The sequence below is a fragment of the Microcaecilia unicolor genome, chromosome 13 (genome assembly GCF_901765095.1).
Source record: "Microcaecilia unicolor chromosome 13, aMicUni1.1, whole genome shotgun sequence".
NCBI classification, from domain to species: Eukaryota; Metazoa; Chordata; class Amphibia; order Gymnophiona; family Siphonopidae; genus Microcaecilia; species Microcaecilia unicolor.
Genome location: NC_044043.1, coordinates 4648585 through 4671537, shown reverse-complemented (window position 1 = coordinate 4671537; position 22953 = coordinate 4648585). Strand labels below are relative to the sequence as shown.

The 22953-nt window shown below is 46.2% G+C and overlaps 1 protein-coding gene across 4 annotated transcripts in view; it reads right to left on the bottom strand.

The window, feature by feature from the left end:
- The window catches only part of CLUH (clustered mitochondria homolog), a 152167-nt gene that overhangs the window by 126935 nt on the left and 2279 nt on the right, over window positions 1-22953 (bottom strand). For 2 of the 4 annotated variants that reach the window (XM_030186223.1, XM_030186224.1), the window contains exon 1: window positions 3351-3816. The exons of the other annotated variants lie outside the window; for them this stretch is intronic. In XM_030186223.1, the coding sequence (XP_030042083.1) occupies window positions 3351-3816 (466 nt within the window). Of the gene's footprint in view, window positions 1-3350; window positions 3817-22953 lie in introns of those variants that run through there. 4 annotated transcript variants of the gene reach the window in all.

Sequence of the window (22953 nt, the reverse complement as noted above, 5' to 3'; positions counted from 1 at the left end):
TTCTATTAAATAGGATTGGTCAGTTCCTTTCCTATATAATAAAAGGCACCTCCAACATTCTGAAGCTGACTGCATGGCTGAGGCATTCCTGCTCTCTGTATCCATCTCCTGAATTGACATCACGCACTTCCGGGTTCGTCAAAAGTAGAAGTGACCAACCACACGAGGTTTCTCGGCTTCAGAATGTTGGAGGTTCATTCTATTAAATAGGATTGGTCAGTTCCTTTCCTATATAATAAAAGGCACCTTCAACATTCTGAAGCTGACTACATGGCTGAGGCATTCCTGCTCTCTGTATCCATCTCCTGAATTGACATCACGCACTTCTGGGTTCGTCAAAAGCAGAAGTGACCAACCACACGAGGTTTCTCGGCTTCAGAATGTTGGAGGTGCATTCTATTAAATAGGATTGGTCAGTTCCTTTCCTATATAATAAAAGGCACCTCCAACATTCTGAAGCTGACTGCATGGCTGAGGCATTTCTGCTCTCTGTATCCATCTCCTGAATTGACATCCCGTACTTCCGGGTTCATCACAAGCAGAAGAGACCAACAACACGAGGTTTCTCGGCTTCAAAATGTTGGAGGGGCATTCTATTAAATAGGATTGGTCAGTTCCTTGAAGCACAGCCAGAGCTCAGCGTCCTGCACAGTAGCGCTCAGACACCAGAGAGGAAGGGAGGGGGGGGCTGACACCAGAGGGGGGGGGAGGTATCTCTGTCACACACACACACTCTCTCTCACACACTCTCTCTCTCTCTCACACACACTCTCTCTCTTTCACAGTCAATGTCTTTCTCTCTCACTCTCACACACGCTATGTCTCACACTGTATCACATTCACTCTCTATGTGTCACACAGTCACTCACACACTCTCTTGGTCTCATACACTCAGTCTCACAGACAGTCTGTGTCTCAGACACACTCTCTCTCTCGCACACACACTGTATCTGTGTGAAACACACACTCTCTCTGTCCTTTCCTGGTTCTCTTCCTACCTCTCCCTCCGCACCTTTAGTGTTCACTCTGGTGGATCCTCTTCTACTTCTATCCCTCTGCCTGTCGGCATACCTCAGGGTTCTGTTCTTGGTCCCCTCCTCTTTTCTATCTACACTTCTTCCCTTGGTTCATTAATCTCATCCCATGGCTTTTCCTACCATCTCTATGCTGATGACTCCCAAATCTACCTTGCATCCAAACCAAAGTTTCAGCGTGCTTGTCTGACATTGCTGTCTGGATGTCTCAATGCCACCTGAAATTAAACATGACCAAAACCGAGCTTCTCATTTTTCCCCCCAAACCCACCTCCCCACTCCCCCCGTTTTCTATTTCTGTTGATGGCTCTCTCATTCTCCCTGTCTCCTCAGCTCGAAACCTTGGGGTCATCTTTGACTCTTCTCTCTCCTTCTCTGCTCATATCCAGCAGATTGCCAAGACCTGTCGTTTCTTTCTTTACAACATCCGTAAAATCCGCCCCTTTCTTTCCAAGCACTCTACCAAAACCCTCATCCACACCCTTGTCACCTCTCGTTTAGACTACTGCAATCTGCTTTTTGCTGGCCTCCCACTTAGTCACCTCTCCCCTCTCCAGTCGGTTCAAAACTCTGCTGCCCGTCTCATCTTCTGCCAGGGTCGCTTTACTCATACTACCCCTCTCCTCAAGACCCTTCACTGGCTCCCTATCCGTTTTCGCATCCTGTTCAAACTTCTTCTGCTAACCTATAAATGTACTCACTCTGCTGCTCCCCAGTATCTCTCCACACTCGTCCTTCCCTACACCCCTTCCCGTGCACTCCGCTCCATGGATAAATCCTTCTTATCTGTTCCCTTCTCCACTACTGCCAACTCCAGACTTCGCGCCTTCTGTCTCGCTGCACCCTACGCCTGGAATAAACTTCCTGAGCCCCTACGTCTTGCCCCATCCTTGGCCATCTTTAAATCTAGACTGAAAGCCCACCTCTTTAACATTGCTTTTGACTCGTAACCACTCGCCTCCACCTACCCTCCTCTCTTCCTTCCCGTTCACATTAATTGATTTGATTTGCTTACTTTATTTATTTTTTGTCTATTAGATTGTAAGCTCTTTGAGCAGGGACTTTCTTCTATGTTTGTGCAGCGCTGCGTCTGCCTTGTAGCGCTATAGAAATGCTAAATAGTAGTAGTAGTACTCTCTCACACACTGTCTCTCACATATGCACTTGCACACACTCTCATTCTCACACACACACTCGCTCACTCTCACACACACTCTCTCAAACATACACACTCTGAGGAAAACCTTGCTAGCGCCCGTTTCATTTGTGTCAGAACGGGCCTTTTTTTACTAGTAATATATCATGAATGGGCTGATCTCTGAAGCCGTTAAGGCAATTTTTCTGCCAGTCCTTTAAACCTACCCAATCAGTCTGGTTTCCAAGAATCCACTGGAGGCCACACATAGACATCTCCCTCAGACACATTCATTGTGAATATCAGGTTTATCAACCACTGAGCTTATGGTACCGTCCAAGTTAGGGATCATGAAATAAGTAGCATCACTTCAGAAAAAGACTAAAGGACTGAAATCTAGGACCGTCCGCACGTAACTTATTTCCAAAAAGACCACAGCTTAAGAGTCTCTTGAACCTTATAAAGAATGCTGAAAAACAAAGCGAACCAAACAACCTCCACGATCTCCTTTTCTCATAAACCGTGACTCGGTGTGAGCTGAAATGAACATCATATAAACTAACCCGAGTCCGAGACACGCCCCCCCCCCACCTTCTCCGCCCTATTTCAAATAATACATTTCGTCGTAACGTAATCATTTACGTCACGCAGCAGCCATTTACCCAGCCCAAGGAGGTGATGCAAGGAGTAACTACCTGGGGTTTGCCCCACCCTCCACAGACGTCATCAACAGGGGCCACGATTTATTTTTCAAAAGGTAAAAAACAAACCAAAACCATTAACGTTGCCACATGATGCCCTAGGCTCCGACATATCACAGTGTCATTATGAGCTGGTAAAAGGAATTTAAAATAGCTAAAATATATAGAAATGATCCGCGATCACCCTGCTTTAACCGAACCCACGATACCAGCTCAGAGATCTGCGGGATTCCCCGAGCATAAGATTGGTAAGGAAGGCTAGAGGAGGGTCCTGGAGAATTATCCTAATCGTTAAATACATTAGCTGCTTTCTTTTTAAAAAACATTTCTTTTACAGGGTATATGTAAACGACAGGGCAAAGAACAAAATTAACTTTTAAAGGTTTTGAAATGGAATCCGGGAGGATCCCGCTGTATCCGTCTTTTCCCTTTTGCCACTGTGAAGCGCAAGAACAAGCCATTCATAAACTTGACGAATACCTGATGGAAGCAAAGTGTCGTCTTGTTCCTTGCTGGGTCTGTGGGGCTTAATGGAAGTGCTGCTGCGGACGGGGTCGGAGTCCATCCTCTCGAGCTGCTTCTGCGGTTCCTTTGCTCTGCTGACGTCCGCTATCCGGCCGCCTTGCCCAGGCGCTTGCCAGGGCGTAGCGGGCAAAGTCATTTGGCCGCAGGTAGCAGAATCAAGCGGCCAAGGGCGGCTGCTTTGAAGGTCAAGGAGGCAGGTGGCGGAGGCTCCAGACCCTGGCAGGCTGGGATCCGTGTGCTGGTGGCTTTGGGAGCAAGTGGTGGTCCCGCTGTGCAGCGTTGGATCTGGGTGGTAGGGTACGAAGTCAGGCGGCGCTTTGGGCAGGAGTGGAGCCCGCTCTCCCTCTAAGTCCTGGGACCACCTGGGCACGATTAGGTCGGCGATGTATCGGCAGCAGCCGGCCAGAATGCAGTTTCCCATCCCCACACAACATCCTACGGTAACTACTTTAAGTTAAAACTCACTAGAATCCAAAGTTGCACAGCTGCTGCATTTCCAAATCTACTGCACGCCTATCCAAAAGGATTTTCACCGGTTCGTTAGTTTCTCAGCAGATTCAGGCTTAAGCTGTTTCTCTTACAAACCTGAAAACTGGTGTAGGGTTTAAATATCCAGCTACCACACTTAAGACGGTAAGGAAAGAAAAAAAAAAAAAGCAAGATTACTCCCCCACCCCACCAACATAACCTGACCCTACAACCATAATCAAGGAACTTGTTCTGTTAACCTTCAAGCACTATTCCGTGTCCCACAATCCCATCTTGCAAATGCCAAGCGTTCCTGATCAACAAAACAGAGCAGCAGAGGCCAGGACACAAATTCTATAAACTTCTTTCAGGATTCTGTGCCAGAGCAAAGTTTCAGATGCCCTTTAAAAATCTGGCTATAAATAGAGAACTGTTAGGCCCCGGGGAAAGCTATCGGAACGCACGCCAAGATGTTAACACTATGCAAGAGGCCTCCTGTACAAGGCATGCATACCAAACAACTGGGTACCAAATATAGCCGAAGACAGTTTGTTATGTAAATAAGCTTCCACATAAATACAGAAGACCAGTAGAAATGGGTGGCAGTAACTTTCATTAAACACCTCCCCCTGTATTCTTAAGAGGGAAACCTATCAGACAACAACCCCCCCCCCCCCAAAAAAAAAAAAAAACCCAATCACTGCTGTTCTTAACCCTCCTTTCCCACTAAAGTCCACCTTTCACATAAGTTTGATCCAGCTTTTAAGAAACTTAAAAAAAAAAAAGACGACACAGCTGTACTTGGTATGGGGCCCTCTGTTTAGCATTAGATCAGACTTTTTAATTGCCCCATACTTTCATCTGACCCACACTGTGACAGTGTATGCCACTGCTAAACCTTGGGACCCTCCTCCTCTGTATATACTAGCAAATACTTAGAATAAAAATGGAACAGATTTTTTTTTTGGGAGGGGGGGGGGGGGTGAGGAAGAAGGCCCTTAATCTGATTCCTTTGCTAGCAGACTGACAATAATCAAAAGCATATGCAGGCGCTAGAGGCCATTAGCTCCTGCGTTTGCTTATGTCACAGGATCAGAGCCAGCGAGCATGCTAAATAGGGACATTAGTATTCCCAATGCTCAGCACACCAAACTAGCGTGCTGCTACTGCTGTAAACCCTACGCCGCGTCTGTAAAGTATTGGAGAGGAATGGGGAGCCTTGTCTAGCATGCATGTGCAACACAGGAAATTAATGGACCATTTTGGACATTCTTAACCTTCCCTCCTTTTCCCCTGTTCTTTTGATGCTTCCTGATCACTACACTATATTGTATTTGTATATTTACTGGATTGGCGATTGCCTCTACGGTTTGATGTAAGCCACATTGAGCCTGTAAATAGGTGGGAAAATGTGGGGTACATATGTGATAAATAAACATAGAATTTACCTCATTTTGGATTAAAAGTGTATATTTTAAAAATTCTCATCTTCCACAGTCCATTAGTTTATGCTGTATTAAAAACACTGCACTTATCCACAGTATTTATAAAAGGGCTTTAAATAAAAATGCACCTCATGATATGCCATCTCTTCCTTTCCCTATTCACCTAGATTTAGATGGCAAAAACCAAGGTGAAAGCTCTCTTAAATAACATGAAAACACTTGGGAAGGGAGGAGGTGGGGGGGCTGTGTTAATAATTAAGTACGTAAGAGTTGCCGTACTGGGACAGACCAAAGGTCCATCAAGCCCAGCATCCTGTTTCCAACAGTGGCCAATCCAGGTCACAAAAGACCTGGCAAGATCCCAAAACAGTACAAAAGCCCAACCACATTACCTTTGCTGCTTTTATGCTAGCCCGTATATTAGCATGAGCAATCTTACAGTAGGGGGAGATCTGCATGTCTGTTCCATGACTCCAGTTGCAGAGTTTATAACAAGGGTCCCAAAATCTGGCCCTTGTCATCCGTAATGAGTATGCAGGTTATTTGCATGCACTGCCTCTGTCTGTGCTGGACAGCAGCCCTCCAAGACCTGATTTAGGGACTCAGCTTTTTTTTTTTTTAATTTAAATGAAGTCTTTATTGAACAATAAGAAAATACAGTGAACTCTGAAATCAGCTCGACAGTGCAGTTGTACAAAAGTATAATATCAAACAAAGCAACAGAGTCTCACACATTGCAATTCTAACATCCACCAGATTTACTTCTCCTTAAACTTCGGTTTTTTTTTGTTTTGTTTCCCCCCCCCCCCCCCCAATTACCCCTTCCAACCAATCCTCAAGGAAGCTCTCAATGCCCACTTCTCTACAGTCACTGCTGCTACTACTCCATTCCACTTTTAGTTGCTTCAAGAAAAGAGTTCCAAGTCAAGTGCCATTTACTTATCTGATGTGTTCGCTCCGCTCGGAGCCGCTCCATCTGGCACACATACCGTAGTTTATTGCACCACCTTGTCACAGAGGGGACTCCCCTCTGTTTCCATTGAGATGCAAGTACCATTCTCGCTGCCCCAACAGCATGACGCACCAGGGCCTGCTGATAAGAATTTAGGCCCTCCATCCTTACAGAGAAGAGAAAAATCTCAGGGGCCCACTGAATTCTGCGTCCCACCCAGGTCTGCAGTCTACTATGTATCGCTTTCCAGTAGGCTCTGGCTTTAAGGCAATTCCACCACACGTGGCCCATTGTTCCCCGATTCCCACATCCCCTCCAACACAGTCCCGACGAGGACGGGTAAATCTTCTGCAATCTGTCAGGGGTTAGATACCAACGGTACAAGACCTTCACTGCATTCTCCTGTGACAGCACATGGGTGGACACCTTCGCCACCGCCCTTTCTATCTTCCCCCATTCCGTCTCCCCGAAATTGACACCCAGCTCCGTATTCCAACTTTTCCTGTGACAACTATAGCTCTGGACCTGGGCACCCACACTTCTATACAGACAGCCAATCAGTCCTCGGGAAGTGTGAAGTTTTTCACAAATATCTTCCAGTGGTAAATTGTCCCTTTGCATGACTGATCTAACTGCCTTTGTTCTAAAGAAATGAGACAATTGAGTGTACCCAAAGTCATCCACCCGCATACCCGGGTACCTTGCCTGCAACTCTTCTAGTGGTATCAAAGAGCCCTGTTCAAATACTTGACCCCAGGTTTTGATCCCCTCCTTATACCACCTAGTGAAGACCCCTTCTACTTTCCCTGGCAGGAAGAGAGGATTGTATGCTATTGGAGATAGCCTCGATAGGACACACTGGCGATTGGGGAACAAACTATCCCAGTAATGCAATGTAACTCCAACTGACGGACAGGACTCTTCGTCCATCTCCCGGAACATCCGCGGAAGCCACATAAGCGCTGCTAGTGGTACTATGCCTACAGAGTACTGCTCAAGCTGAACCCACTGTCTATCTGGGTAATCTTGAAACCATTCGACCGCAGCTTTTCCCTGTGCCGCCCTGTAGTACCAGAGAAGATTAGGAACACCAAGCCCACCCCTCCTCCTACTCTGATAAAGGAGCGCGCGCGAGAGCCTGGGTCGCTTACCCGCCCAGACGAACCTCATTATACGGTTCTGTATGGAAGCTATAAATCGCCTGGGCATCATCACAGGCAGCACCTGAAATAGATATAACAGGCGCGGTAGAATATTCATTTTAATTATGGCAATTCTGCCGAACCAAGAGACCCCTAATTCCCCCCATCTCTCCAGGTCAACTGCAATGTCTCGAACCAGGTCTTTGTAATTAGCCTGGAATAAGTCTGAAAGTTTGGGGGTCAATTTCACTCCCAAATAAGTAATATGACAGCTAGCCCACTTAAAGGAGTGCGACTCTTTTAATGTCCCCACCAGCTCTTCAGGGAGCGTTACATTTAGAGCTTCGGACTTTGTCATGTTCATCTTGAATCCCGAGACCGCTGCATACTCATCTATAATACAATTGAGTCTAGGAAACGTGGTGAGTGGGCGGGTCACATACAGCAGAACATCGTCCGCAAAAAGGGCCATTTGGTGCATTCTACCCTCCACCCAAGCCCCCGACATTTCCGGGTCCAGACGTATCCGAGAGGCAAAAGGTTCCATGACCATTGCGAATAAGAGGGGGGATAAAGGGCAACCCTGTCGGGTGCCTCTGTGAAGTGGAAATAACTCCGAGTTACTGTCGCTGACCCGTACACATGCTCGTGGGGCATAATAAAACGCCTGTATCCAGCTTCGAAAAGTCATCCCAAATCCCATGACCTCCAGTACCCGATACATGTAGGACCAATGGACCCTGTCAAAAGCTTTTTCAGCATCCAGGCTAAGCAGACAGAGTGGCTTTTGATTTTTCTTAGCAAGGTACATAAGGTCTAGCGTACGTCTAATATTGTCCATCGACTTACGATGGGACACAAAGCCCACCTGGTCTGGATGTATCAGGACCGGAAGCAAAGGCGCCAGGCGAGTTGCCAACACTTTAGCTAAAATTTTTACGTCAGCATTTAAGACCGATATTGGTCTATAAGACCCACATTCAGTAGGATCCTTACCTGGCTTGGGAATGACTGCAATCCAAGCCTCCATCATAGATGGAGGCAACGTCCCCCCCACTCCCACCTGGTTAAACAGATCTGCAAGCAGTGGCGCCAGTTCGGGCGCAAACCGCCTATAGAATTCACTAGGGAGCCCATCCAGCCCAGGTGATTTGTAAGAGGGCATGCCACTAATAGCCTTCTGAATTTCTATAGGAGTTACTGGCGCATCCAACAATGCCCTTTGCTGACTAGTTAAAGAGGAAAGGTCACCTCCCTCTAAGTATTTGCCAATTTCCTCTGGGGTGGGGTTAATCTCCTGTGCGTATAGTTTCTGGTAGAATTTCCCAAAACATTCACGTATTTGCTCAGATTTTCCCAACATCTCTCCCTTTCCATTACGAACCTGCTTGATCATACGATCTACTTTTTGCCTACGTAGCTTAATGGCCAGGAGACGTCCAGCTTTATTCGCGAACTCATATGTTCCCACCTTGTATTTTGCTTGCATCAGACTAAGTTGCTCTGAGTATATAGAATCTAAAAGCAGCCTCTCCCTCTTTAACTCCTGCCAGGCCTGCGGTGACCTATTTTTCTTATGTTGCTCCTCTAGATGATGGATTTTCTCCAGGCACGCTGCTATCTGCGCCCTACGTATCTTGGCGCGCCTGCTAGCTAATTGTAGGAAATATCCCCTAGACACTGCCTTCATAGCATCCCATACTATGGGCATCCCAGTTCCTTTGCCAATGTTAAATTCAAGGTACTCCTTGAGCATAGTCCTATACCCATCCACCACCTCCCCTTCCTGTAGTAGGCTAGTATTCAACACCCATCTCTTTTCCTTCAATTCCGCCCTGATGGTGGGGAGGGAAACCCATACTGGAGCATGATCTGATAGTGTCACACTTTCAATGCCAGCCTCTGGTCCCCTCTCCACCAGGTTTGCGTCCAGGAAAATGTAGTCAATGCGCGAGTGTGTCTTATGAACTGGGGAGTAGAACGTGTAGTCCCTATCCGTCCTGTGTGTCAGTCTCCACAAGTCCAGCGTACCCAGGGAAGCAGCCATGGATGCCAACGCCTGCGATACTTTATTGTCGTCCGCCCTGGGAACTCCCGAGCGGTCTTGGCTAATACTCATCACCGCGTTGAAATCCCCTCCCATTATCAGGGACCCCTTAACAAATGTTGCCAAAGTGTTCCGGACCCTCACAAAGAATTCTGCCTGACCACTGTTTGGGGCATAGATCGAGGCCACTGTTAAGGCCACCTGATCCACTGTCATTTGTATAAATATGTAACGCCCTCCTGGATCCCTTCTGACCTGTTCAACCTGCGCCGCCACAGAAGAATGCAGCAATATCGCCACCCCTCTTTTTTTGGAGCTCTCCGCAGAGGCAAAGTACGCCCCAGTAAAGCCCGGACAGGACAGGAGTCGTTCATATCTACGTCTCAGATGTGTTTCCTGAAGTAGGACCACGTGTGGTTTAAGCCTCTGCAATTCTCTGTAAAACCTCTGTCTTTTCTGAGGCATGTTTAGCCCCCTGACATTGTATGATATCACTTTCAAGTCAGCACTCATATCTACATGTAAGTATATTTCCTATTACCATTACCTTGTTCACAGTGCACACTCCCTTTTAAAGCCTCCTCAGTTGGTTGCAACAAAGTTAATCTTCTGACAGAGTTATCGGTAAGACCCCAGTTATTCCCCCTACCCTTCCCCCCCCTAACTCCCCATCTCCCCTTCCCTCCCCCCCACTCCCAAACATCCTTCCCAAACATAACCCCCACCAATCCGGGATCCTGGGCCCGAACTGGGAACATCCCCTCTGAAGTGCCCTACAGGAGATCCAACAGACCCCCCCGAGTCCCCGGCACAGCCCAGTACCCCCCCGCCCCCTTTTCTTTTTTTAAATATTTCCACCCAGTCTCTCCCGTCAATCTTCAAAACTCAAACCTTTTACACTTTAGAACAGGCTCTACTAAGTTCCAATATCAAAGAACAGCTAAACACACATTCTCAAAGGAGTAGATTGTCACCCCAGTAGTATAAATCAATAACCAAAGGATATCAAACATAGTCTCAGTCAAAGTCACGTCTTGAGGCCTTGCTTTTTAGTTTTCTGGGAGACTCTCTTCCACTGCTGCAATTTTTCTCGAGTAGATGGCGCCAAGTCTCCCCCGGGGCTCGCCATTGTTGTCAGACCTGCCTCCTGCAGAAACTTCCATACCTCCGCAAGCTTTCGGAAGCGATGTTGCTTTCCCTTAAACTCAAGGCTCAGCGCAAAGGGGAAAATCCACCTATAGGGGATCTTCTCCTTCCTCAGGATTTCCAGCGCAGGTCTCATCACGCGCCTTTGCGCCAAGGTAAATAATGATAGGTCCTGGTACACGTACACTCGCTCCTCCTTGTATTCCACAGATGGAGTTTGGCGCGCTTTCAGCCATACCTTTTCTTTAGTCGCATAAGACGTAAACTTTACAATTATGTCCCTGGGTCTGTTGTCTTTAGGCTTACCAAGCGCCCGATGAGCCCGATCAAACAAAATAGTAGCAGGCTCCATGGATTCTCCCATGATTGTCTCGCACAGGGATTTCACAATTGCAGGCACATCTTCCATGTTTCCATTTTCAGGGACCCCCCTAAATCTGAGGTTTTGTCGCCTTCCACGATTTTCCAAGTCGTCAATTTTATATTGGAGTTCCTCTGTCTGATCCTTCAGCTGCACAAAACGGGTCTCCACTTCCTCCGTTCTTTCAGCATTTTCGTCCATCCGCTCCTCCAGAGTTTCAACTCTACCCCCCAGTTCGCGGAGGTCGATACTGATGGCGTCCACGTGTTCAAGAATTTCTTGTTTGGACGCCGCAATCTCTACCCTGATTTCCTTCAAGCATTTAGCCAGTTCTTTAGTCAGGGACGCTTTCGGAGAAGCCCTCCGCACCCCAGCACTCGACACAGCCGATTCGGATCCTGACGAGTGATCCGGGGCCGGTGACACATGCCTCGATCGATTCTTCGCTGACTGTCTCGTCGAGCTCCGCTCTCCCTCACGCGTCTGGGACGCAGATATTTTACTCATCTTGTTCCCTGAGTCTCTGCTGTTCTCCAGGAGCCGTTCCAGGACAGGATCAAGACCAAGGTTCCGCTATTAAGGCAAATTAAGAGCAGGGAAGCACGGAGCTAAGGACTCAGGCGGCCATTCGACTCCGTGACGTCACTTCCTCCTCCGGGGACTCAGCTTTTTAATCTGTTTTGGAAAGCTGTCTTCCGATAATCAGCCTCCTTCCTTTGTCCTTCATGGTTCCTTGTGTCAACGTGGTACTCATGGGTTATGTTTGCCTTATAATGAAATCAGCTTTAAGCAATGATTCCTAAACCCGGTGCTGGGTTTTCAAGCTATCCACAGTGAATATGTAGGAGATAAATTTGCATGGAATAGAAGCAGTGCATACAAATCTACCTAATGCATATTAATTACTGGAAGTCTTAAAGACACAACAAGCTGGGAGTCCCTCAGTACAGACTTTGGAGCCACCGGCTTAAAGGATCACCAATATATGTCAACATGCTCCATGTCATAGGGGATAGGCTCAGCATCTTGTTCCCATCTTTCTTACAGAACTGGCTTCCGATCAGGTACTACATACAGTTCAAGCTTCTCCTACTAACCTACAAATGTTAGCCCCTCCTTACCTCTCTACCCTCATCTCCCCTTAAGTTCCTACCCGTAACCTCTGCTCTCAAGACAAATCACTCCTTTCAGTACCCTTCTCCACCACCGCCAACTCCAGGCTCCGCCCTTTCTGCCTCGCCTCACCCCATGCTTGGAATAAACTCCCTGAGCCCATTCGCCAGGCCCCCTCCCTGCCCATCTTCAAATCCTTGCTCAAAGCCCACCTCTTCAATGTCGCCTTCGGCACCTAACCACCATACCTCTATTCAGGAAATCTAGACTGCCCCAACTTGACATTTCGTCCTTTAGATTGTAAGCTCCTTCGAGCAGGGACTGTCCTTCTTTGTTAAACTGTACAGCGCTGCGTAACCCTAGTAGCGCTCTAGAAATGTTAAGTAGTAGTAGTAACTGGAGTTAGAAGTGTTCTCAACCCCGACGCATGATCACACCCTAACATTTTGTCTGAATCACCCCAACCTATTTACCGATACTTCTTTACACTGTATTTGTTCACACCGGAGTCTGTAACCACCTCTCCGGAACTAACGTAAGCCACTTTGAGTCTACTAATAAGTGGGAAAAGGTGGGATACAAATGTAACAAATAAATAGATACAACAAGCTAAATCCAGGACTGGTTCAGCTTCTCCTTTAGGACTTGGAGTTTGCTGGCAAATCCACCTCATATGAGCTACTTTCTTCCTTCCAGTGCATTTTTATGTGGGGTCAAAGATTTCCCTCTGAAAAGAATTCGGAGCCAGTTCTGTGGATGCCAAACACTCTCAGTACTGAGCAAGCTCTTTCACAGTGTAACTTGTACTGTGTTTAGCACTCCAGATTATTAGGAAATGTTGGACAAGAAAACAAAAAAGGGCAGATAACTAGCTTTTTTTTTTAAACTGGGGCATGGATTGCAACATTACATATAAACCACGGACTCTGTGTAAAGTCCAAGGATTTTTTTTTTTTTTTTGTAACTCTAACAGGCAGTCCTTGCCAGTTGGGTTTTCAGAATTACCATAAGGCAGATTTATTTCAAGCATATTCATGTATTAGAGACCCACTGTATGGAAACCTCTCATGTGCGTTCACTGTAGTAATCCTGAAAACCTGACTGGCTAGGTGTGCTTCCAGGGGAGGACTGAGAAGCTTTGAGCTAGGGCAGATGCATTTTCCAAATCGGTTAAAATATTTTGAATGTGGAAGAACTGTGGTGGTTAATTCTGTTCAATGGTGTAGCTAGGTGGGTCCACGGGGGGCCTGGTTTTGCTGGCGGGGGTCCCCAACCCCCGCCAGCCGAAGCCTTCTTTAGCACGCCACATTCCCTGCCCTGTGCTCTTTCTTCCTCCTGACGTCCTGCATGTTCCTTTAAGTGAAACTGAGCATGCTCGGTTTCACTTAAAGGAGCACGCACAGGACGTCAGCAGGAAAAAAGAGCAGGGCAGCGCTGGAGACTGGCGCTGAAGAAGGCTTCAACTGGTGGGGCATTTGCTACTGTGGGGTGCAGCGGGGGAGCGTTGAGGCGGTGGGGGGAAGCGGTGAGGAGGAGGGGGGGCAAGGCAGCAGACTAAAATGTGGCCCCCTCCCACCGCAAGGTTTGGTACGCCCCTGTTCTGTTGCGACATTAAATTGACTGGAGAGCACTGAAAACTGCTGCTATCAGAGGTGCACAAGACACCACACCGGTTTGTCTCTTGCTTTCACCTCAGTTGAGAAAATGTATTCTTACCAATGGGTCCCTTAAGAACCTTCCTCTTCCCCCAGCACATCTGATTTTCAGGGTATACAGTATCAAATTTCTCTCATGAATATCCTCAAAACCAGACCTGATGAGATTTTCATACTAACAGAACTTGATGGTAGATAAACAGCATATAGTTCAACCATTTGCCCCTACACACCTCCTTCCCCCCCAAATCCGCTGTGCTCCTCCCAGTCTTTTTTGAACTCCGATACTATCTTGGTCTCCAGCAGGAGGCTGGTCCATGAATCTACCACCCTCTCTGTAAATGATTTCTGGTTTATTAAATTTAATATACCACCTTTCCTGAAAGGCATTACATTTTCATTCTACAGCCTTCCACCCTCATTCCATGACCATACTCGTGCCTCTGGTATGTTCTAGTATACATTTACTCCTTGGGAAGTCTCTCTCTCTAGAGGCTGATCAAAACAGGCCCAAAATCCGTATTTGGCTTTGTTTCAGCTGAAAATGCCTGTGCATTTTTGTCTGAAACAAACTTTTTCTTCTGTTCGGTGGCTCTCCTCCACTGCCCCAGGCCTACCTTGTCACTCTGGAGGTCTAGTGGTCAGTTGGGGTAGGAACAATCTTGTTCCTGCCGTTGCCGGCTCCCACCTCAAAACAGCTGCCATAAACGCCAGTGGAAATCTTGCGAGTTACAGCAACCATGGGATGGGCAGGAGCAACTGCAAATCGCTCCTGCCCCAACTTCTGGTAAGGTAGGTCTGGGGGCAGCCTATGGGTGGGCCCAGGGGATGTAGGGTGGAAAGAAGTGGGGGCTGGGCCGGTTTGCACAAGGAGGTTTAATAGACAGGAGATGAAGTGACGTCAAAACGCTGAAACCAATTAGGTTAGTCTGAGTTTTCCCCTACCCGCGGTGCTGTCATCCCCGTATACTCAAAGCTATGAACTGCTGCATCTACGTTGTCGTTCTTTACTGTTGGCAGGCATTTTTATTTCATCTCACTTACATTTTCAAACATGCCAGTTTGTGTAGCATACGGATGTTTAAAAACGGGATAACGTTTCATAGGTAGAATAGTAATTTGTTATAAATCTTAATCAGTTGTCAGTTGGAGGGGCTGGTTACAGGGACACTCTAGCATGTGTTATATTTGTGCAAAGATTTTTTTCTCCTGATAATGGGCCACTAAAACAGACATCATGTTATGAGAATCAGGAGCTTAACGTTCAGAGTTTATATCTATTTATTTATGACAGTCATATCCCACACTTAACATGTATTAGGTTGAAACCTGGGAGCATTTGAAAGCTTTTTACCTGTGCCTAGATGGTTTGTAGGAACTTGCTCCTTCTATTTTGAAGAATGCAGTAGTATATTATAAAAATGCACTTAATATTGTTTATTACTATTATTTACTACTGGTTGAGATACAGCAGAAGTTAACCAAGTCAACTTCATGCTTTGTTATATAATTTTGAGTAGTTTTGTTACATTTGTACCCCGCGCTTTCCCACTCATGGCAGGCTCAATGTATTTTTCTCAGTCATTACCCAAATACAAAATAAAATTATGTTAATTATACGACCATGTCTGCCTCTTATGGTAGCTCTTGTTAATTAAAGCCGTGTCAGAAAAATATTTGCAAGTGCGATTTTTATTATATAGGCAAACAATACACCGCCAAAATACAAAATATTAGCACAGTATTAGTCGCCAAGTTTATACATAGTTGATTATTTTCAGTGGAAAATAAATCTGTTGACTGCCTGCTATGTGAATATTCCATCACTGTTTAATTATTGCTACCAAGTATTACATATTTAGGGCATATGCCTTAAACATAGATTGTTTATATTTGTTTATCTAGACCTTACATGCACATGGCATTGCTTATTAAACCCGAAGGCAAAACCAAAGTGTGGTTAAACAATTTGGTATAAACTGTGTTGTTTATGGCTTTACTTGTTATGAAATGATTTCAGTCCTACATTTGTTGTGTTATTTTGGGTGGAAACAATCAGGTGGGCTTATAGGGAGGGAGGGGAAGGGTTCTTGGGGTACAAGTACAAGTTTTTATTGTGCCATGTTAGATAGTTTACTGTTTTTATTTCTTGATCTATATGAAGCTTATCAACCATGTTTTGCTTTTAATAAAGATGATTAAAACAAAGTTTTGGATGTTACTGAATTCTATTATTCTGTCTCACTGTATTTCCAGTTTTGGCACAGTATAAGCCATCACAAGAACAAAATATAAGAAAACCAATGGGCTGCATTAGGGGCTTATAGCCCATTTAGTTATGCTTCCACAAATGAGGGGTTTGTTTGACAGAAAATATTTTTATTATTTTGACTTATAAACCACTTGTCCCGGAAACATGCTCAAACAGAATAATCTATTTGTGCATCTAAAAAGGTCAAGTTTTACAAAACAGATGAAGATGTGATTACATGTGTCCCAATGAAAGGTGAGTTTAATTCAACAATATATTCCATCATCTTTATAACACCAGGAGGCTTATTTTCGAAAGAGAAAAACGCCCAAATTCTGACCTAAATCGGGAGATGGACGTCTTTCTCTTGTGGGTGCCCAAATCGGTATAATCGAAAGCCGATTTTGGGCATTTCAAAACTGCACTCCGTCGTGGGAACGCATAAAGTTGACGGGGGGGTGTCGGAGGCGTGGTGAAGGCGGGACTGAGGCGTGGTTATCGGCTGAGCAGAGATGTGCGTGCTCGGCCGATAATGGAAAAAAGAAAGGCGTTTTCAGAGAGAATTTAGGTCACTTTTGTTGGACCCGTTTTTTTCACGAACAGGTCCCAAAAAAGTGTCCTAAATGACCAGATGACCACCGGAGGGAACCGGGGATGACCTCCCCTGATTCCCCCAGTGGTCACTAACCCCCTCCCACCAAAAAAAAAACGAACGTTAAACACTTTTTTTTCCAACTTGTAAGCCAGCCTCAAATGTCATCCCCAGCTCCATGACAGCAGTATGCAGGTCCCCGAAGTAATTTTAGTTTAGTTTGTGCAGCGCGGGACCCATGCAGAGAGGAAAAATCGGAAGAAAAAAAAAAAAAAACAAGCAAGTGCAGTCAGGGACGTCTAAATTACCACGATAGTAAAAGGGGGATTTGAACCAGCAACCTTCGGATTACAAGCTCAGTGCTCTAGCCAGTGCACCACATCTTTCCCTTTCCATTAAATCCCTCCAAGTTTCTGTCAGCCAATCACAGCTGTTTAGCTGACACCGATGTCAGCTAAACGAGCTGTGATTGGCTGACAGAAACTTGGAGGGACTTAATGGAAAGGGAAGGATATCTAAGCAACTGAATAACATGGTGCACTGAGCTTGTAATCAGAAGATTGCTGGTTCAATTCCCCCTTTTACTATCTTTTAATTTGAACGTCCCTGACTGCACTTGCTTGCTTGTTATTTTTTTCTTCCGATTTTTCCTCTCTGCATGGGTCCCGCGCAGCACCAACTAAAGTGAAATTGCTCTGGGGACCTGCATACTACTGTTACATTTGTACCCTGCGCTTTCCCACTCATGGCAGGCTCAATGCGGCTTACATGGGGCAATGGAGGGTTAAGTGACTTGCCCAGGGTTCCACTAGCAACATTCCATGTAGACGTCGGCCCTTGCAGATCACCAATGTGGCCGCGCAAGCTTCTGCTTCTGTGAGTCTGACGTCCTGCACGTACGTCATTCAGACCTGCAGGTACATTATCAAACTTTTGTATAATATGAAACAAACTCTAAGAAGATTCTAGCTTACTTCTAGCACAAAAATGACAGAGGAAAGGGAGGGGGCCATGGCATTGCAGCTGGGGCCACAAACTTTAAATTTATAGTTACTTATGTTCCCCCTCATTGTGTCTAGTTACTGCAGGTGTAATTCTCTACAGCAGGAGTTCTCTACCCAGTCCTTGGGACACACCTAGCCAGTCAGGGATTCAGGATACCTACCATGAGCAGCATGTGCTACCTCCATTCTATGCAAACTCTAATTCATCTCATGCATATTGATTGCAGCAATCCTGAAATCATGACTGGCTAGGTGTGTTCTGCTGCTCTAGAACGCAGGTTCTCAACCCAGTCCTTGGGGCCAGTGGTTCCTAAACCTGGTCCTGGAGGCTCCCCAGCCAGTCAGGTTTTCAGGATATCTACAATGAATATTAATAAGAGAGACCTCCACTGCATGCCAGTCTCTTATGAATATTCAGTGTGGATATCTTGAAAACCTGACTGCCTGGGATGCCTTCAAGACCAGCTCTAGGAACCACTGTCTGGGACTCAATGACGAATATAGATTAAATTGCATTTTTAATCGTAACCCCTTCTTAAGCAGATGCCTTTCTGAATCATAAAAGCACCAGAAGTCTTCAGCCAATCTAAGTTGCTCAGCAGGCTAACACCCCCTTCTTTAAACTTTGTACAGTCCTGTTCTATGCAGAATGACAACTGCGCTATTCCTACTACTACTACTACTACTATTTAGCATTTCTATAGCGCTACAAAGCATACGCAGCGCTGCACAAACATAGAAGAAAGACAGTCCCTGCTCAAAGAGCTTACAATCTAATAGACAAAAAATAAATAAAGTAATCAAATCAATTAATGTGTACAGGAAGGAGGAGAGGAGGGTAGGTGGAGGCGACTGGTTACGAGTCAAAAGCAATGTTAAAGAGGTGGGCTTTCAGTCTAGATTTAAAGGTGGCCAAGGATGGGGCAAGACGTAGGGGCTCAGGAAGTTTATTCCAGGCGTAGGGTGCAGCGAGACAGAAGGCGCAAAGTCTACTACTATTGGAGATTCTAGATGGAATGTTGCTACTACTACTACTACTATTTAGCATTTCTATAGCGCTACAAGGCATACGCAGCGCTGCACAAACATAGAAGAAAGACAGTCCCTGCTCAAAGAGCTTACAATCTAATAGACAAAAAATAAAGTAAGCAATCAAATCAATTAATGTGAACGGGAAGGAAGAGAGGAGGGTAGGTGGAGGCGAGTGGTTACGAGTCAAAAGCAATGTTAAAGAGGTGGGCTTTCAGTCTAGATTTAAAGGTGGCCAAGGATGGGGCGAGACGTAGGGGCTCAGGAAGTTTATTCCAAGCGTAGGGTGCAGCGAGACAGAAGGCGCGAAGTCTGGAGTTGGCAGTAGTGGAGAAGGGAACAGATAAGAAGGATTTATCCATGGAGCGGAGTGCATGGGAAGGGGTGTAGGGAAGGACGAGTGTGGAGAGATACTGGGGAGCAGCAGAGTGAATACATTTATAGGTTAGTAGAAGAAGTTTGAACAGGATGCGAAAACGGATAGGGAGCCAGTGAAGGGTCTTGAGGAGAGGGGTAGTATGAGTAAAGCGACCCTGTAGATTACAAGGGAAACAATTCTGTTATAATAAAATTATAAAAATATCTTCTATACTATAAAATCTGCTGCTACTTTAGAACAGTCAGTATTGTGTGACACTTAATAGCACTATTTATTAACGTGTCAAAGCTTTTCATTAGAATGATCCCTTCACGGCTACCAAGCTTCGGGCTTCTTGTCGGCATTACTGCACTGGGACTTACTAGTGTGGCTTGATAACTCGCAGTGCAGTAATGCCGACAAAGGCCATTTACTTTGAATGGGTTCCGGTAGCATTGCTGTGTGGGGACCACTAGCACAGTTTGACAAAAGAATCCCTTTGGCCTGTAAAAACTCTGCAGTGCAGTGCTGAGAGACACCATTTTACAGAGAATACAACCAAATGTCAGGGAGAAGTTGCACTTAAATAATAATACTCAAGAGACAGTGCTTGTATGAATAGGGCCTCTGATCTCAGGTTAAACACTGATCAATAAAGCACTGTTAGTGCAACATGGCCTAGTGGTTAGGGTGGTGGACTTTGGTCCTGGGGAACTGAGTTCGATTCCCACTTCAGGCACAGGCAGCTCCTTGTGACTCTGGGCAAGTCACTTAACCCTCCATTGCCCCATGTAAGCCGCATTGAGCCTGCCATGAGTGGGAAAGCGCGGGGTACAAATGTAACAAAAATAAAATAGATACTATTGGAGATTCTACTTGGAACGTTGCTACTATTGGAGATTCTACATGGAATATTGCTACTATTGGAGATTCTACATGGAATGTTGTTACTGTTGGAGATTCTACTTGGAACGTTGCTACTATTGGAGATTCTACATGGAATGTTGCTACTATTGGAGATTCTACATGGAATGTTGTTACTGTTGGAGATTCTACATGGAATGTTGCTACTATTGGAGATTCTACATGGAATGTTGCTACTATTGGAGAATCTACTGTTGGAGATTCTACATGGAATGTTGCTACTATTGGAGATTCTACATGGAATGTTGCTATTCCATTAGCAACATTCCATGTAGAAGGCTGCGCAGACTTCTGTTTCTGTGAGTCTGGACGTCAGACTCACAGAAGCCTGTGCGGCCACATTGGTGATCTGCAAGGGCCGACTTCTACATGGAATGTTGGAATAGCAACATTCCATGTAGAATCTCAAATAGTAGCAACAGTGGAGGAGTGGCCTAGTGGTTAGGGTGGTGGACTTTGGTCTTGAGGAACTGACTTCGATTCCCACTTCAGGCACAGGCAGCTCCTTGTGACTCTGGGCAAGTCACTTAACCCTCCATTGCCCCATGTAAGCCGCATTGAGCCTGCCATGAGTGGGAAAGCGCGGGGTACAAATGTAACAAAAATAAAATAGATACTATTGGAGATTCTACATGGAATGTTGCTACTATTGGAGATTCTACATGGAATGTTGCTATTCCACTAGCAACATTCCATGTAGAAGGCTGCGCAGGCTTCTGTTTCTGTGAGTCTGACGTCCTGCACGTATGTGCAGTACGTCAGACTCATAGAAGCAGAAGCCTGCGCGGCCACGTTGGTGATCTGCAAGGGCCGACTTCTACATGGAATGTTGCTAGTGGAATAGCAACATTCCATGTAGAATCTCAAATAGTAGCAACAGTGGAGGAGTGGCCTAGTGGTTAGGGTGGTGGACTTTGGTCCTGAGGAACTGAGTTCAATTCCCACTTCAGGCACAGGCAGCTCCTTGTGACTCTGGGCACGTCACTTAACCCTCCATTGCCCCATGTTAGCCGCATTGAGCCTGCCATGAGTGGGAAAGCGCAGGGTACAAATGTAACAAAAATAAAATAGATACTATTGGAGATTCTACATGGAATGTTGCTACTATTGGAGATTCTACATGGAATGTTGCTATTCCACTAGCAACATTCCATGTAGAAGGCTGCGCAGGCTTCTGTTTCTGTGAGTCTGACGTCCTGCACGTATGTGCAGTACGTCAGACTCATAGAAGCAGAAGCCTGCGCGGCCACGTTGGTGATCTGCAAGGGCCGACTTCTACATGGAATGTTGCTAGTGGAATAGCAACATTCCATGTAGAATCTCAAATAGTAGCAACAGTGGAGGAGTGGCCTAGTGGTTAGGGTGGTGGACTTTGGTCCTGGGGAACTGAGGAACTGAGTTCGATTCCCACTTCAGGCACAGGCAGCTCCTTGTGACTCTGGGCAAGTCACTTAACCCTCCATTGCCCCATGTAAGCCGCATTGAGCCTGCCATGAGTGGGAAAGCGCGGGGTACAAATGTAACAAGCCCCCCCCCCCCAAAAAAAAAAAAAAAACAGAAACAAATATAAAACAGGTGTTTATTACTGGGAAAACACCACATTCTCTAAAACTCTCCCGTCTCTCCCCTGGCCTGTTGTGGATTCTCCATTTCAGTTGGTGTGCCTTCTTCATGCCGATGATGCCTCAGCTACACAAAATATATGTTATTTGACGGTACCCCAATAAGGGTACCTGCAATGCAAAACACTGATGAATGCTAAAGTTTTTGAACTCGCAATGCACCCCTAATTAACTTGAAAACGAATACCCATAGAAGTCTTAGATATGATGCATTCAACAAACAGTACCACCAACTCAAAAAATAATAATAATCACATATTATCTAGAGTAATTCATTTATTGTAAACTGCCCAGGTATTGCCTTACGATGGGTGGTACATCAAATGAAATAAAATGAACATGAACTATGATATAATCAACATGCCAAAAGAAGGGATATAAAGATACACCTATTGTTGCTCAATTCCACAAGAAAATCTTGGGTAGCCCAAACAAACAAGATACAAAACCAGATCTGCTGCCTCTTAGGCAACGGTTCCTTTGAGATGGCCCTGGATAAATGTTTTAAATAATTTTAAAAAAATACAATAAATAGGCAATACATTTCAATACTGTATCCGATAGCACTTCCAGTTACTGTATACAATGGCAAAGAAATGTAACCGCACTAAAGAACTTAAGCTTGAGTTCCTTCAAACAAATCCTGTTCAGAAGGAAAGGATCCTCAGGAGCTTAACCGAGATTGGATAGCAGAGCCGGTAGTGGGAGGCGGGGCTGGTGGTGGGGAGGTGAGGATAGTGCTGGGCAGACTTGTACGGTCTGTGCCAGAGGTGGTGGTTGGGAGGCAGGGACAGTGCTGGACAGACTTATACGGTCTGTGCCAGAGCTGGTGGTTGGGAGGCGGGGCTAGTGCTGGGCAGACTTGTACGGTCTGTGCCAGAGCCGGTGGTTGGGAGGCAGGGCTGGTGGTGGGGAGGTGAGGATAGTGCTGGGCAGACTTGTACGGTCTGTGCCAGAGGTGGTGGTTGGGAGGCAGGGACAGTCTTATACGGTCTGTGCCAGAGCCGGTGGTTGGGAGGCGGGGCTAGTGCTGGGCAGACTTGTACGGTCTGTGCCAGAGCCGGTGGTTGGGAGGCAGGGCTGGTGGTGGGGAGGTGAGGATAGTGCTGGGCAGACTTGTACGGTCTGTGCCAGAGGTGGTGGTTGGGAGGCAGGGACAGTGCTGGACAGACTTATACGGTCTGTGCCAGAGCCGGTAGTAGGAGGCGGGGCTAGTGCGGGGCAGACTTATACGGTCTGTGCCAGAGCCGGTGGTTGGGAGGTGGGGCTGGTGGTTGGGAGGCGGGGATAGTGCTGGGCAGACTTATACGGTCTGAGCCAGTGGTTGGGAGGCAGGGCTGGTGGTTGGGAGGTGGGGATAGTGCTGGGCAGACTTATACGGTCTGTGCCAGAGCCGGTGGTTGGGAGGCGGGGATAGTGCTGGACAGACTTATACGGTCTGTGCCAGAG